The 17,460-nt window shown below is 39.3% G+C and overlaps 1 protein-coding gene across 3 annotated transcripts in view; it reads left to right on the top strand.

Annotated features, from left to right (window-relative positions):
• Positions 1-17,460, top strand: part of REPS2 (RALBP1 associated Eps domain containing 2) — a 208,009-nt gene that overhangs the window by 43,024 nt on the left and 147,525 nt on the right. For all 3 annotated transcript variants that reach the window (XM_089676566.1, XM_089676565.1, XM_089676564.1), the window contains exons 3-4: positions 2,008-2,153; positions 8,825-8,930. In XM_089676566.1, the coding sequence (XP_089532692.1) occupies positions 2,008-2,153; positions 8,825-8,930 (252 nt within the window). The remainder of the gene's footprint in view (positions 1-2,007; positions 2,154-8,824; positions 8,931-17,460) is intronic.

Genomic DNA, 17,460 nt, shown 5'->3' with positions numbered 1-17,460 from the left:
TATTTTTCACATGCTTCAGTAAAAAGCTATTACAGACTTAAAAGTTTGCAAAAGACCACTACAAGCCACATATTTTCTGAAAGCAGATGACCTATAGAATTAAAGAATGGTATTATTGATATAGTATACCCATTTTATAGTATTGAAAATAATAAAGCATTCCTTTAAAAACAATAAAACATGATTCCTCTAATATTGTTCTGATTTATACAGACATACCTATATTGTACCTAGTGTGCACATATAATACATTAGTAATTTTATGTATGACTATGGATCCTTATTGTGTATATGTTCTACATATATGTTTTTTTTTTATTTTATTACATTTTGCCAATTATTTTCTCTATTTGCATATATTATATACCTTTTTTATAGCAACAGGGGGACTGGAAATGTCCGCTATGTGAAAGCATACTCAGGTGATGGCAGGTCTGCATTATAGAAGCATCAGTTACTTAAACATACCCCTGATGTTGCCACTGTGTGCTGCAGATACAGACTAAAGACAAGTCCTCAATCTCCTGTATGCCTGGCTCCCACTAGGATTCCTGGTTGATTTCAGAACTAAGTATTCTGGATTAATTTAGAATAAAGATTAGTGAGCATGAAAGTTTTCTTTGCCAGTGTCTCTCTTCACCATCTTTCTGAAAAGAAAAAAAAAAGGCTAGAAAATGGAGACAAAAAATTACAGCAATGCTGTGCACTATGTATTTTGGGATGGCTTTGCAGACAATAAAATCACTCTTTCAGTTTGCATACAGGCTACACCTTATAATCCACACCAGACTAATAGCTTCTATTGCATAGCCAGTTTTGACCCATTGCTTGCCATATGTCTGACTATTAGTAGACAACTTGCTGTACACCCCAAACAGATTTGAGGGAATAGATAGGTTTCTAGCTAATGCAAGACAGTTGGCCTGAGGGGCAGAATGTAGAAATATGTATCTGTATATGGAGGGGGTATAACTGCTAAGTTGACCAAAAGGAAGGAATGTGAGGTCCTCTAAAGTAATTTCTGCTTTTCGTAATAAACCTAGAAGTTTTCTGCTCTGAGCATTTACAGTTTCCAGAGTTTAGAATCCCAACAGCAGGCAGGTAACATGCAGCTTGGGACAGAAGTGGAACACATTGCATTAAGGTAGCTCATTCATTATGAATGCATTGGGGTGACATTCAAAACAAATGGGAACACACTGAAGCACAGATATATTGTGCCTTATGCTCATTTCAATACAAGCACCACAGCTCATGGTGTGGAGCCAGCCTAAAAGACACCCCCACATGAATAATAATATGTATATACATGCTACTAGAATGGACATACACAAGTAAATGTCTGTTGAGCAACACATTGGGTATCCCTATGCATGCCAGAGTTAGAAGAATAATCTTAATTTAGGGCCATTGTATAGGTAAAACTCAAATGTGATAAACTGTAAATGTTTTACTTATAGCTGATTTATAATTTTTGGTATATTTGTTTTGTTCTGTTTTGCAAGCACACACGATTTTGAGGCTATATTTATTAATAACTCAAAACGTTGTATAATTATTTGTAAAATTTCGAGATTAGAATGTGTCTTGTGTGCACTAAAAAAAGTGTATTTATAGTGAAAATAGAGATTTTATGAATATGACTGCAACATTTTCATTCCTCAGTAATTTTCTACTGCCCATTTTAAGCTTTTGTTTTTATCCTACCACCTGTATACTGTGTGTGTGATCGTAACCAGCTGGAAAAATTTCTGGGGAGAAAGTCCTACCCCAGAAACAGAGTAAAACGCAGAAAAAAGTGTTTTTGGCTAATAATAGTAATGGCAGGCATCTTTCAGTATCTAATCTTAGGCGATACCTTTACAAACATGTAACAGGTTAATTTTAAAATAATTGCAGCCAGTTTACTGTAGAGAAAGTAAATGATTAATGAATACCATAGTCATTAAAACCATAGTCTGTTATACCTGTTTTCTGAATGCTGTTTCCTTGCTTTTCCTTTCACAGAATTACCACTGGCTTGCTTCTTTTCTATGAAAAGTGATAACAGTTTAAAATATGGACTCTCTTCTCAGAATGTAAATTCACAGATGACAAATCATACACTCAGTGAAAAGGGTTCCCTTCACTGCCTCTTTGATGGGGAAACTCAGGTAAGGAAATGTAAAATGTCTCTGCTGTAGACTGATAAGACATTATAAATAACCATCCTCATGATGATGATTAGATACGCAGATGTTGAAATTTTGTTGTAATACTCGTGCTGGATCTATTCTTGCAATCATGTTATTGGGATAAAACATTTGCAGTGCTACTTGTATGATGCCTCTGTAGACCTGAAGAAAAGGAAGCTGCCTGGCCGCTTCTCTGTTTATCTTTTTGTATACTTTGGCATAGCTGATAGCACCATTACCCTCACTGTCAACAATATGCCTCCTGTTTCCACAGAGAGCTTCATTTATTGGATGTGAGTGGGTTGTGCACATTCCGGTAGTAGTTAAACCTTAGAGCCTCAATGTTGTGTTCTAGAAATAGGTGGCTTAGATTACATTTTTTTTTCTTATCTAAAAGTATGAAGTTTTCCCTATGAGTACATAATTTTAGAGGTTTATTTAAATTGTAGGAAACAGGAAATCACATCCATTTTCTTGCAATTATTTACACTTCCCATCAACTTTTAACCACACCAGTCTCTCCCCCATTATTTCAGTTTTTTCACAGCTCTAAGTGAGCAGATGATTGAATTTGGGGTGGACGTTCATTAAAAGCACAGCAGGGGCAGTTGAACCGGTCTTTATTGATTTCTATCCTTGTTTGATCAATTTGGCACTAGAAAGCAATTGGAACTGCTTGTGGCGGATTGAGTATTTGGTTTAAATACTTGCAGCGATGACTTTAATCAAAATCTGCTGGAACGATTCCTAAATTGCCACATGTATGGACAGCATTACACTTCTGGCTATAAGGGGCGTTCTTAGCATTAAATATTGCATTGTATTCGTGTGTATATAGGATTTTTGTTTCAGTAATTTATATTAAAGTTTTACAAACCAATTCTGATGTATTTGAATCTCACAAACTGTGAGAGTTTCATGTATGCAGGTTGATTTGTATTACATTTAATTAATTAATTCATATTAAAAGCACACTTATTTCTAAGAGTGGTGCAGACAAGAGAAAGAAAAATCAACATTAAATGTGTTGATGGGGAAATAGAGTGATTTTCTTTACTTTCACCTGTGGTGGAAGGAAAGAAAATTGTATAGTCTATGGCATGCTTTAGCCTGCCCTTTCCGCCCAGTTGCTCCATAGTTCATAGGAGTAGTACATCAGCTTCTATTAATGGACGGCAATCCATTTTTCATGACGCAACCATTTCATTATTTATTCCTGTTTGTTTGCAGATAACCAAACCATACATAATATGGCTGCATTTCCATACTTAAAGTGCTACTAAATCCACAACAGTAAAATCAGTCTGTTTATGCAGTAAAGCATGCTTGTTATGCTCACTGTGGAACCTAAGGGGTTAATCCTCTGCATTGTGTAAAAAGGCTGTTCTGATCCTCCCCTTCGTCCACTGTCCCTAATCCATCTTCTGCTAGTACAGAGCTCTAGGAGACACTCTGAACATGCTCAGTTTAGTGTGTATTGCTAGAGAGTTGTTATTGTTTCTTTGGGAAGGTGCATGTGATCAGAACAGGGCCAATCGGGACTGTCCAGATAGAAGGTCAGGGGTTATGCAGCCTCATAGGAAAGTCAGAGCAGAATGAAAACACCTCCTACAAGTTTTAACCAGTACTTGGCTGGACTCTGATAGAAGTCACAAGACTGCTATATGCTGCTAATGAGAAAAGGTATTTAGCAGTTTATATTTACTAAAATAATTGCATTTGCATGTTCTGTGTACTGTGGGAGACCAGATATAGTGAATGCAGGATCCTGGGTTTAGTAACACTTTAAAAGAAGCATACAGATATAGATCAAAAGTTTCAGTTGCTTAACCAAACGTTAAAATAAGGAATATTGATGATCAGTGTAACTTTGAGAAAGATTTTTCATGCTGGATTGGTGGTTGAATTATCTCAGAAAATGACTTTGTGAGATTTTCACACACTGGTGCAAAAATAAAGAAACTTGCAATGAGCGGCAGTTCAGTAGGCATAAAAAATATTTTATGATGAGGATGAGTAGACTTTAGTAAGCTGAACTGAAGTCCACAAATGTTTTGCTAACAGTGGTGAGCAAAAAGGAATCTTTGAAAATGTCACATGCCAACATATGGCCAGTCCTGGCAGCTAAGAACCTGAAAATTGGGTTAGAGTTGGCATAGGATCACAGTTGAAAAACTTTGCCTGCTATGGTGAATTTCAGTTTCTGCTTCATCATGTAAAATGGAAGATCAGGAATTTGCATACACCATACTCAACCATAAATTAATTCTATCCTGTGGTGGTGTAAGGCTAGGTTCACATCTCTGCATTTGCTGAAGCCCAGAAACACACCATCTATTTAACATTATTTCCTATGGGTTCCATTCTCGTCTCTGCATTGTGAAAGGTGCATGGACTTTTTTACACGTTGGTTGGAGTATTTTTGGCTCCATAGACTTCAATGGAAGCACATAAAGAAGCACATGAAAATGGTATGGTTTTGTGTTTAACAACCAGTCTCCTCCTAAAAAAAAGGCATGAAGTTTGAAAATGCCTCAAACGTGCTTGAAAACGAGTGAAAACGTGATGCAAGAAACGCATTAAAAATGCATCAATTGCACATACACAGATATGAACCTAGCCTAATAGTGCATGGAATATTTCATGGCACACATTAAGCCTTATATTACTAATTTCCACAGTGTACCTGAATATTGATGTTAACCATTTTATGGATGTTAGATAGGAGTACCTAAAAAGGTGATCTTTATGTGTAAATCTAGTTTTCTTTTCCTACAGATTTGTTTTTTACGTTTTACAATAAAAGATGTGAAATACAGAAAGGGAAAAATATAGTGGTATCATTATTCCACAATGAAACACGATCCGGTACAAAAACAGTCATAAAAACAAATATATATCTAATAGCTGTAGCGCTGAATTATAACTAGACAATACCCTTACTAGCAGAAATATCATCTAACAGGATGACTATACCTTGATGCAAATGTAGTGTTGATGGGTTGGTTGGGGAATTTCTGATCAAGGAAAAGAAAGTGAGTGGGAAAGGGGAAGGGAATGTACACCTTTTGGAGAGTTCCTGGGACATGCCTTAAGTGTCAGAGCCTGAGAAGTGAAGAAAGCTTTTGACTAAATGCCTTGTTAAGAGCCTAGTTAAGACTACATCTTAGATTATAGCAGTGTTTCTCAACTCCAGTCCTCATGGACCCCCAACAGGTCATGTTTTCAGGATTTCCCTCAGATGAAACAGCTGTGGTAATTACTAAGGCAGTGAAACTGATCAAATCACCTGTGCAAAATAATGGAAATCCTGAAAACATGACCTGTTGGGGGTCCATGAGGACTGGAGTTGAGAAACACTGGATTATAGGATGTGGATCTAAGCATTGCAGATTCTTTAGGATTGTGGCTTTTAAGCTGTCACAGAACTGGCTAGCTTTTTGCAAGCCATGAACCAGGAAAGTTGAAAATTGTTTGTGACCGCAGAGGTGAAATGGAAACAAGTATTAAAGTATCAAATTAAAGTGGGTGTAAAGGCTCAAGATTTTTTAGATTCATGTATACTATGCATGAAGGTAAAAAACCTTCTGTGTGCAGCAGTGCCCCCAGCCCCCTCAATACTTATTTGAGCACCATCGAGATCCAGCAATGTGCACGACAGCCTCGGCTGTCTCGGGTCTCTGCATTGGCTGCCAGTCAGCCAATGAGAGTGAGGGGGCAGGGCCAAGCCACAGCTCTGTGTGTGAATGGACAAACAGAGCAGCGGGGGCCCCCATAGCAAGCTGCTTAGTATTGCTTTAACTTCTGTTAAGGAGACATTCATAGTGTCTCTAAATATGTAAGACTCCAATCTGAGCCATGTTTTACAATCAAAGGTAACTTCTAGATCTGCAGTCATTTATGAAAGCTGATTTCAAGCATGTATATATCTTTGAGATTACCCCCCACTTCCTTTGCCCAGCAGCCTGAAGGCACTTTTCATATAGAGTATAGAGAGTGATGTCTTTTGATGTCCTGAATGTGTGGAGAGAATGTATTAACTGACACATCATTAACAGAACAGAGGTGGGCATTTTTAGATTCTTGAGAAAAAGTTTAGGGGAATATGTGCCTTTAGGGCCAATAAAATGTCCTGTTTGGGATAACCTCTGTTGGTCCACCATTTGAAAGGAAGCAGAATTAGTGCCTTTTGGGAAGGTCAGGTTAAAGTAATTGTAAAGGATTTTTAAAATAACAAATATGTTATACTTACCTGCTCTGTGCAATGCTTTTGCACAGAATGGCCCCAAACCTCTTTTTCTGGGTTCCCCACCAGCATTCTTGACTTTTCCTCTTCTCCGAGTGTCCACATAGCAAGCTACTTGCTATGGGGGCACTCATGCGGGCTCGATCCCAGGCCAGGCTGTGTGCATCTATAGACACACAAAGTGCAGCTTGGCTCCGCTCCCTCTTCACCGTCTTTGACTAACAGCAGCAGGAGCTAATGGCTCCCACTGCTGCTGAGTCTCCTGTGAGAAGAGAGAAAGAGGGGAGAAGAGCTTCTGTTGACGGGCATAGCGCTGAATCGAGATTGGGCTCCGATAAGTGTTTAAGGGGGGCTAGGGGGTGATGCTTTTGAAGGTTTTTTTCACCTTATTGCAGAGAGTGCATTAAGGTAAAAAAACTTTTACCTTTACAACCACTTTAAAACTTTGGATCTCTTGTTTAAGCCACCCATTAACGATACTGAGAAAGATCAGGATGTTTGCTAAAATTGCTGTGAGTAGGTCTATAGGGACAGTATAGCAGGCCGTAGCTTTTGTAGAGATCAAGTCTGAACTACAGTGCATTCATAAAGTATTCAGACCCCTTCACTTTTTTTCAATTTTGTTATGTTGCAGCCTATTACAGTTGTTTAAATTAATTTTTTTCTCATTAATCCACACTCATTACCCCACAATGACAAAGTGAAAATAACATTTTAGAAATGTTTGCAAATGTATGAAAACGGAAGATTTTGGATATGCGTGTAAGCTGAGCAGCCTGCTGGCATTTAATGAGATTAGGGACTCCCTGCCACCCAGACAGTCTAGACATGTACAAAGTTTTCCTTATGGTTTTTGTATCCTCTTTTACCATAAATGAATTGCTTCATTCTGGATTGGAATTTCCAGAAATCATTCCTCAGAATTGTAATAATCAAGTATGTAATTTTTGGCAAGTGTCATCTTGAGTTAATTCTACCTAGCCAAGGTAAAGAATATTTATAGAAAAGAAAGGAGCCATGCTCCTGTTCAGTATGCTTGTAGACATTTTGAAAGAATTTCTGGTACATGGACAGTCCACCTGGGCTTCCTCTCTCACTGACGTGTTTTGCTCAGTTAAGCTGATACAGAATGAAAGCCAAGGTAGACTGATTATGTACCAGGAATGTATTAATATAGTTTAATTAATATAACTACATGAATATTTAACAGGAGTACGGCTTTTTTCTTTTCTGTATAATATTTATATGCGGCCAAGAGACAAGCTGAAAGCCAGCATCTCTGATTGAGCTGATGTGGGAATAATTATTTGGAGTGGCGCTTGACTTTTGTTTTTACAGCATAAAAGGTAGGTTAAAGTTGTAGTAAAGGTGCAAGGTTTTTTTCCTTCATGCATTCTATGCATGAAGGTAAAAAACCTTTTGTGTGTAGCAGTTCCCGCAGCCCCCTCAATACTTACCTGAGCCCCATTGCGATCCAGTGGTGTGCATGACAGCCTTGGCTGTCCTTGGTCTCTGCCTCCACATTGGCTGAGACAGCAAGCGGGAGCCATTGGCTTTCACTGTTGTCAGTCACAGCCAGTCAGCCAATGAGGAGAGAGAGGGGGTAGGGCCAAGCCATTGCTCTATGTGGGAATGGACACAGGGAGCAGCGGCTTGAGCACATGCCTGTTCGGGTGCCCCAATAGCAAGCTGCCTGCTATGAGAGCACCCAACAGAAAGGAGGAGCCATAAGCACCAGCAGGGGACCTGAGAAGAGGAGGATCCAGGCTGCTCTGTGCAAAACCACTGCACACAGCAGGTAAGTATAACATGTTTGCTATTTTCCAAAAAAAAAATTTATTAACCTTTAGTATTGCTTTAACTATCCTACAGTCCAAGGAGTAGTTTAAACAAAGGAGGGTAGCTTGGTAAAGCTGTAAGATAGAGGGGGTAAAGTTTTATACCTAGGTACAATATTCACTTAAAGCAGAATTCCGTTTGAAACTTTTATTTTCCCATGCAGTTGGGATGTACCTGCACTGCGTGGGTTAAGTGCTTGTTTTGTCCAGGGGCTCAGGAAAAATCTGTACTTACGCATTCCTCCAATCCCCTGAAAAACTGCATCCAGCGGTGGATTGTTTCTGCCGTCCTCACATCCAGAACTGGTCTGTGGGCTAGATGACGTCAGGAACAGTCTATTTACAAGTCTGCTAGCATGTGGGGGGAGACAGGAGGGACGGGGAACGGTCTTAGGTAAGTGTATCTTTGCTTTCTGAACCCCTAGACAAAGATGAGCATTTAAACCATGCAGTGTGGCCACAGCCTCTCTGCATGGGAAAATAATAATTTTGTCCGGATTTCTTCTTTAAATTTATTCACCCTTGATTTTTCATTTTACTTTTCTTAATCTAATATATTTTTAAAGTCAGATGCCAAGACCTCTGTGAATTCACCCAAGAAGTCTTCTACTTCATCATCTCCTAAATATGGACATGGGAAGGTACAAAGCAGCCCTGATCACCACAGTGGAGGTGAGATAAAGTCATAGACTGTTTTAGAACAGTATTGTAGTTTGTAAAGGATGTAGCAGCAAATCCTGTATTTTTGTTTTTACTATCACTTTTTTATATAAATATTGTTGCTACTGATTTAAACTTAGTTTGGTTAGAATAAGTGTAAAATTAAATCCTCATTCAAGCACGTTCAAATGTACATTTCCTTATTTAAGCACATTTTTTAAACCACACCACCTTTGCATAGACTTGACCTTTAAAATTTAGAACACATTTTTTGCACCTGCTCCTACAAACGTTTTGTCCAGGTTTTGCCACTACTATGCTGGTGCAGATTTGCCCTACTTTTTCTAACCATATGTGGATACAATAGAAAAGAATGAAGGAAGAAGAAAGGAGTCTTGTCAATACTGATCAACAAAATATTTCAGGCTTTGTTATTGTTTTTTTCTCTGCATAAGCCTTTTGTGATTGCATTGAAGTATTTCAAATTATATGACTGTCTGTATGGGTTTCCTAAAGAAAAACATTTTTTTTTTATTCTCTTAAGGTCAAATGCATTGCCAATAATTTAGAAAGCTTGAACTTTTTCATGTTCTGATGAAACTGAGATGGAGATTTCCAGGGCACTTGCTTATACTTTTTAAACCAAGTGGCAGTTTTCTGGCAGCAGTACTGGTTACTTCCTATCTGCTGCTGAAAGTAAAATAAGTCAGCCTGAGTGCTTAATTGCCATTCAGAAGTCTTGTATTTTTATCAATGAATACAAGGTTTCTATGATTTGGCATAGATAGAAATCATGACATAATTCACCCGCATCTTGACTCCGGCCTTTCCTAAATGGTGGAGAAGCACTTAGGCAACCTCAGTTTTGTTCCGGCAGCAGATAGGAAGTTGCCTGTACGGCTGCTAGAACACAATGACACTTATTGTATGAAGCTAATGCTACTGCAGTACATTGCAGCACACACAGTGGTTGCATCAATGTGTAATGGAAATAGTTTGCTTGGGCCAGCTTGGCCCAAAGAACTATTTAAATTTTATTTCCAGCCCTTACTCAAATTTACCCAGAACCTTCTTTTTCCCCCTAGATCATGTCCCAGCCTTATGGGTTTTTTTTCTTTTACTTTGTTTCTGTAGCAAGAAACAGCTTTTATTACCTCTTGTGACATTAATACCAGGCTTATAACATTCTTGCAAGGGCAGCTGTTGTACTGAATATGTTTATTTTATTTAGTCAAGACATCTAAGGTAGCTAGATGAGTCTTTTTCCTTTTTTTTGCTTTTGACCAGTGGGTTAAATGAAAAACATGACTCGATTTGAGGGAATACTCTCTACTGAGTCATTGTATTCTGACAGAGGGGAGGCTTCCATGCTGTTAGAATACACTGATCAGTGCTCTAGTCTGCTTCACTGATCGAGCGGGGAAAATCCGACAGGGCAGTTGTGCAGAAGTCGATTGGTATATTAACTTCTGTACAATCTCTCTGCCAAAACATGGATCAGAATTTGTCCAGTCCCTGCTGGGCCAGCTTGTGTGTGGTTACCAGTATTATAAAAAAAAAAAGATTTAATTTTCTGTTAATCATCGACAATCAGCCCTGGCTCCTTGCAACTCAAACTAACATTAAATTTAGCTTCTATTGATATTGAGTTTGTAACAGGCAGCAGACTCAAGACCAGTTTTTCACCAGCCCCTTCCAGCTTGGTAATTAGATCACTACATGGAAGCATTTATTCAATTTCCACTGGTAATTGGAATATTACATGGTTAAGTCTTTTGTTTCTGCTTTTATTTATGTCAGCTGTTTTCTGTATGTCATGTACATTTGTCATTGTGGCATACTACATTCAAAAGCATATTGCAAGAGGACTACCTTGACTTTTGTTTTGAGCTATCAGATTTAGAAATTATACTGTGCCACATTCGGAATTCTGTGCATTCTACCCATTTATTAGATGATTTGATGAATAAAATTTTAGGAGCCATAACAGGCACTACAGGGGTTTACAGCTTATTGGTGAGACAAATTTGAGCATTAATGATTGGGTAGATACTGAACCATATATGGTTTCACTATAGAGGGCAAAAACAACATTCAAAAGATGTTTTGTCACATAAACATTTTATCATTGTGAAACAATGGGGTTGATTTACTAAAGGTAAATATACTGTGCACTGCAACTGCACTTCAAGTGCACTGCAAATGCAGTTGCTTTAGATCTGAGAGGAAGCTCTGAAATGAGGTGAAGCTCAGCTGATTTCTTTCATTCAATCATGTGCAAGCAAAAATGCTGTTTTCTTATTTTCCTTGCATGTTCCCCTCAGGTCTAGAGCAATTGCACCTTCAGTGCACTTGGAGTGCACAGCCTATTTGCCTTTAGTAAATCAACTCCAATGTGTCACTTTTATTTTTTTCAATTAGTCCACCTTAGGCCTGGGCCTTTAGGACCTTTCCCCGCCAGGAGAAGACAGTGAATATTGCTAGCAGCTATAGCAGCCACTAGCGATAATCATATTTAAAATCAGGCAGGCAGGCTGGTTGTACCCAAGTTGATTGGTCGATCGATCAACTTGAGTACATTCAGCCTGCCAACACATGGTTCAAGTCTCGGCTGGTTCAGCAGGAGCTGTCTGTGGCCAGCCTCACAGGACAATGCTACACAGAGACCTGCCTGTGAATGGAACATGATCCCATAGCAGCAATGATCAAGTTATAAGGCCTAAATAAAAAGTGTGAAGGCTGTACATTCCGGACAGGATATCTGATCTTCAGTGAGTGAAGGGCAGACTTAAGCATTATGACGACGGCTTAGATGATGAATTTAAGCGTGGTTATGACTTTTGTGTTGGGAATAAAACTTGGTATAAAATTGGATTTAACAGGACAGCTGCTTTGATTATTAATAATCCCTGTAGATACAGAGCAGCAGTTTGTCCTGTAGAAGTGTACTAGACATCCTCCAGTACCTGTGAGGGTTACTCAATTATATTATTGTAGGGGAATGCTGCCAATGCTGCTTAGGTCAATTCCAAACAGGTGCCTAGCTGGCAGGGTTCAGGACTGTACATATACGTAATATTTTAGCCCAGCCTAGACAAAATTAGTTGGATTAGTCAACTGCCTAATCAATTCTGTGTAACTTCATCAGAAGCTAATCTTCCCAAGAACAAGGGGAAGAGCAGCAGAATGATGTGATAATATAAGATAAACAAACCAAGGCTATGGTGGTGATACAGATAAACCATGGTGTGATTAGAGTGTTTTGGAGGAGAGTCTGATAAAGGGAGAATAAACCGATTCATTTCTTATATCCGGTAAAAGAGTAGGTTTTTATTCTTTGATTGTCATCACTTCCTCCAGAGCCCCCTTCACATAAAAACTCACTACATCCTAGGGATGGAACAGCACAGTCCAGAAATCATGTTTTTTACTTCCCACAAAAATATGTTTTATTACACCGATGCCCCCTCTCTAGAAACAATCAGAGTACAAAGCCAGGGATTCTTTAAACCAGTCTGTTTTTCTTGGGACTTAAACCACTGTATTTTTCTTGTTGACATTTAATTTTCTTCCATTAAGGTAGAGTGTTTTCTACCTGTTTTCTAATGTATGGTTGACTAGACCTTCAATTTTTGCTGGACGGGGCCCATTATTCCAGTGCTTCTCTGTCATGGTCTGGAGAACTAGGTTGATCCTCGCTGCCCTTAGTCATGTAATTTCCCCTGTTGTGCATTATTTTTCTTCTTCATATAGTTATTATTTGGGCATTGATTCCTTGCAATATTCTGTTGTCAAATGGTTTCCACAATGAATGGAGCATTCAGTGGCTGTTGCCCTCCCCTCGTTTGAATTGCTGTTGAAAATCCTGTTTTAGAATTCCAGGAATTCCTGTGTACCTCCAGTGAGCAAAAAAGAAAAGGAAATTTTTGTGCTTGCTGTGAAATTTTCTTCTTGAAGTCCATTGAGAGACATATGTGCTTATGACCCTATGCACTGCTTGCTCACAAAACTTTGACACAATTGGGTACAGGAGGGATTATACAGGGCTGTCTTACAACTTCAACCGTTTGCCAGTGTCCCAACCTCTTGTCGTTGATAGTATGACCCATCTGTTTTGGAACTCCTGAATTCCTTTGTCCCTCAGTGGACTTCAAGAAAAAGACTTCATGGTAAGTCCAAAAATTTTATTTTGAGCATTAAAGTTCTGGTGTTCGCTGCTCCCAAATAAAAAAAAACAAACTATAGTATAGCCAATTCTGTCAGTGCGCAAGAGCAACTTTCACAGAATTTCAGTTTATTTAGTCTGGGCTTGACATCTGTATTTCTGAGGCACAATAGAGGTTTCTGCACACATGGTGTCAGCTCAAAAAGGTCTCACAGTGAGCTTCCTTCCTGCAGTCACTCCAAACAATTGAACTTTTTTTTTTACAATGTTAGAAAAACAGACAGAAATTAAGGGAATGGATAGAATGAGTATGTTACAGCAAAAAGTATTTGTGCATTACTGATCTTTATCCATAGCCGAAACTTTTTTGTTTAAGATTTGGACAGAATAGGGAATAATTAAAGATCCTTTCAGTTTTTTTCTGTGTTGTTTTAAGGAGATTTGACTATACATTTTTTGTACCAGGAACAAAACTATGCAAAGTAAGATTCTTTTTTATCTCCAAGCTAAAGCCAAAGCAAAATCTCATACAGCGTCGCCTGCGCAGTAATGTCCCATAGACTTGAATAGGACATACCCATACTGTTAGAATAACAACCCAATTGGGTCTACAGTGGCAAGGAAAGTATGCGAAACCCTTGGAATTTACTGGTTTTCTGCAATAATGTGCCATAAAATGTGATCTGATCCTCATCTAAGTCACAACAAAGACAAAGACAATGTGCTTCACCCCTTCCTGCCTAAGTGTAAAACAAATGTGAATGCCTAAGCACAATTTTGCAACTTGGACATGTGTTAGTAAAACCATAAATATCATCACATCTACTTTGTGCATCCAGGTGAATTAAGCCTTGTTTTTTTTTCAGGACAAATAAGGCTTTCATTTGGTGGTAAATGGTAATGGACTTTTTTGTATTATCAAGGAAAACTGGCCCAAAAGAGTAAAAATATATAGATGTTTAAATTTATTTGTATATATCTTGCTACTACCATAACCTACCACCAAAGAACAACCCAAACTAAATTCTCTTGCGCTCGACGATTGCAGCGATACCACATATGTGTATGTTCGTTGTTGAATCTACCTGTAGTACAGCCTAGAAATAATAGTGCACATTTTGCTTTTTTATCCTACCTAAAACATACTGACACTAATACTAGTTTTTTAAAAAGTGTTTTGTTGTTTTTTTTAAAATCCTGCCCAAAATATACTGAACATGGCCTTTGACCCTGACCTTTGACCCTTACTTGATCCAAATATTTTGTTTTAGTTTTTTTTATTATTTATTTTTACAGTTATGTTTTTTTTTCTTCTGCAAGGCGAGACAGAGATACAGTTTATCTCTCTCCTCCATTCAGAGAGACAGAAAACATAGGGACAGACTTCACAGTGACTGATTATTGTGATAGCCAATCAGAGGCTATCACAGCGATCAGGTGACCCAGAATCATGAGCTCCCGGTCCCGATTGTTAGTACGGGACCCGGGGCCCCCCCAGTAAGACCCAGGTCTCTATGCTAAGAGTACTACCAGCGCAAAGACAGATAAGCATACAGTGAAGGAAATAAGTGTTTGATCCCCTGCTGATTTTGAATGTTTGCCCACTAACAAAGAAATGATCAGTCTAAAAATTGAATGGTATGTGTATTGTAACACTGAGAGACCGAATAGCAACAAACAATTCAAAAGAAATGCATGTCTAACAAATTATGCACTGATTTGCATGTTCATGAGGGAAATAAGTATTTGATCCCCTTCACAAAACATGACTTAGTACTTGGTGGCAAATCCCTTGTTGGCAATCACAGAGGTCAGACGTTTCCTGTACTTGGCCACCAGGTTTGCACACATCTCAGAAGGGATTTGGCCCACTCCTCTTGGCAGATCCTTTCCAAGTCATTAAGGTTTGGTGGCTGACGTTTGGCAACTTGAACTTTCAGCTCCCTCCACAGATTTTCAATCGGATTAAGGTCTGGAGACTGGCTAGGCCACTCCAGGACCTCAATGTGCTTCTTCTTGAGCCACTCTTTTGTTGCCTTGGCCGTGTATTTTGGGTCATTGTCATGCTGGAACACCCATCCACGACCCATTTTCAATGCCCTGGCTGAGGGAAGAAGGTTCTCACCCAAGATTTGATGGTACAGCTTGCACCTTTTCATCTACACCCTAGTAATCCTGCGATGGCTTTTAGTGCTTGGATTTGTATGTTTGAGAATTACTGTACGAACTTGCTGCTAATCAGGAGGATTTACCTGCTGCTAGAAAGAAGAACCGTTCCGTAAGTAAACATGGTTGCAAAACAATACAAATTCTGGCAATGTGGACAGATTAACTGCTTCCGTGCTGCCCTATAGCAGAAATACTGCTACATGGCAGCATGGGTGCGCAAAATCACATACTGTATATATATGTGATTTTGCAGTTCTGGGAAGGGGGCGCACGAGCCCTACCTGCGCTGCCATTCGCAGCCTCGGCTGTTAATCATCGGGTCCCGACCGGTGATTCCCCGCAGGCACCCATCAATGAGTATTTACGACGGGGGAGAGACCTGTATGTAAACAATACATATCTGTCCCCTGTCAGCTCCTGCACACTGCTTAGTATGGTTCTGCATAGCACAGCCATACAAAGCAGTGTGCTTACAGTGAAAAACACACAAAGCCGACATAGTAAAATAGCACACCATACATGGTTAACCCTTTGATTGCCCCACATGTTAACCCCTTCCTGCCCAGTTCCATTATTACAGTGTCAGTGCTTTTTATTAGCACTAATCACTGTATTGGTGTCACTGGGGATGTCAGAGACACCAAGTCAGTTCCCAGTGTCAGAATGCCTGCCGTAGTCCCGCTATAAGTTGCTGATCGCCGCCATTACTAGTAAAAACAAATAAAAAAATTCCAGTATATATACACCGCCATTTGTAAATGCTATAACGTTCATGTAAAACAATTTATTTACACATATTGGGATTTTTTTTTTTAGCAAAAACATGTAGCAGAATACATTTTGATCTAAATTTATGATGAAATTTGATTTTTTTAAATTTTTTACTAGACATGTTTAATAGCAAAAAGTCAAAAATATAAGGGTTTTTTTATCAAAATTGTTGGTCTTTTTTTAGTGTAAAAAATAAAAACCACAGAGGCGATCAAACACCACCAAAAGAAAGCTATATTTGTGGGAAAAAAGGCCGTGGGACTCTCACTCTTAATTGGCTGAGAGAGCCATTGGCTCCCGCTGCTGTCAATCACAGTCAGTGAACCAATTAGAAGAGGGAGGGGGTGGGGCCAAGCCACAGTTCTGTGTGTGTGAATGGACACGTAGAGCCATGGCTCAGGAGTGTGCCTGCCAGGGGCGGACTGAAAACTCATGGGGCCCCCGGGCAATAGGGGATCATGGGGCCCCTGTGTCCTTGCCCAAACTCAAGCCTATGAAAAAGGTACCAGGGGCATATCATGGGGCCCCCTACTGACCCCGGGCCCTCGGGCAGTGCCCAAGTTTCCAAATGGTCAGTCCGCCCCTGGTGCCTGCTCAGGTGCCTACAGAACAAGCTGCTTGCTCTGGGGGGCACCCAACAGGAGGAAGGGACCAGGAGCACAGGCGGCGGACCCGAGAAGAGGAGGATCCAGGCTGCTCTGTTCAAAACCATTGCACACAGCAGGTAAGTATAACCTTTTTAAACAAGACTTTAGCATCACTTTGATGGAGTCAACTATGTTTGTTTTTGACCACAGCGATAGGACAATTAGGAGCAGGATGAAAAATGTTTCTCAGACAAATATTTTTTTTTTAAATCTTTATTTTTACAAAAGTAAATACAGAAAAGAGACAATATACAGTGGTGCAAAAAAAGTATTTAGTCAGCCACCAATTGTGCACGTTCTCCCACTTAAAAAGATGAGAGAGGCCTGTAATTGGCATCATAGGTAGACGTCAACTATGAGAGACAAAATGAGAAAAAAAATCCAGACAATCACATTGGCTGATTTGGAAAGAATTTATTTGCAAATTATGGTGGAAAATCTGTATTTGGTCACCTACAAACAAGCAAGATTTCTGGCTCTCACAGACCTGTACCTTCTTCTTTAAGAGGCTCCTCTGTCCTGCACTCATTATCTGTATCAATGGCACCTGTTTGAACTTGTTATCAGTATAAAAGACACCTGTCCACAACCTCAAACAGTCACACTCCAAACTCCACTATGGTGAAGACCAAAGAGCTGTCGAAGGACATCAGAAACAAAATTGTAGACCTGCACCAGGCTGGGAAGACTGAATCTGCAATAGGCAAGCAGCTTGGTGTGAACAAATCAACTGTGGGAGCAATAATTAGAAAATGGAAGACATACAAGACCACTGATAATCTCCCTCGAT

The sequence above is a fragment of the Staurois parvus genome, unplaced genomic scaffold, assembly GCF_062004578.1.
Source record: "Staurois parvus isolate SC_StPar_1 unplaced genomic scaffold, SC_StPar_1.0 ptg000172l, whole genome shotgun sequence".
NCBI classification, from domain to species: Eukaryota; Metazoa; Chordata; class Amphibia; order Anura; family Ranidae; genus Staurois; species Staurois parvus.
This window is presented reverse-complemented; position numbering and strand designations above follow the sequence as displayed.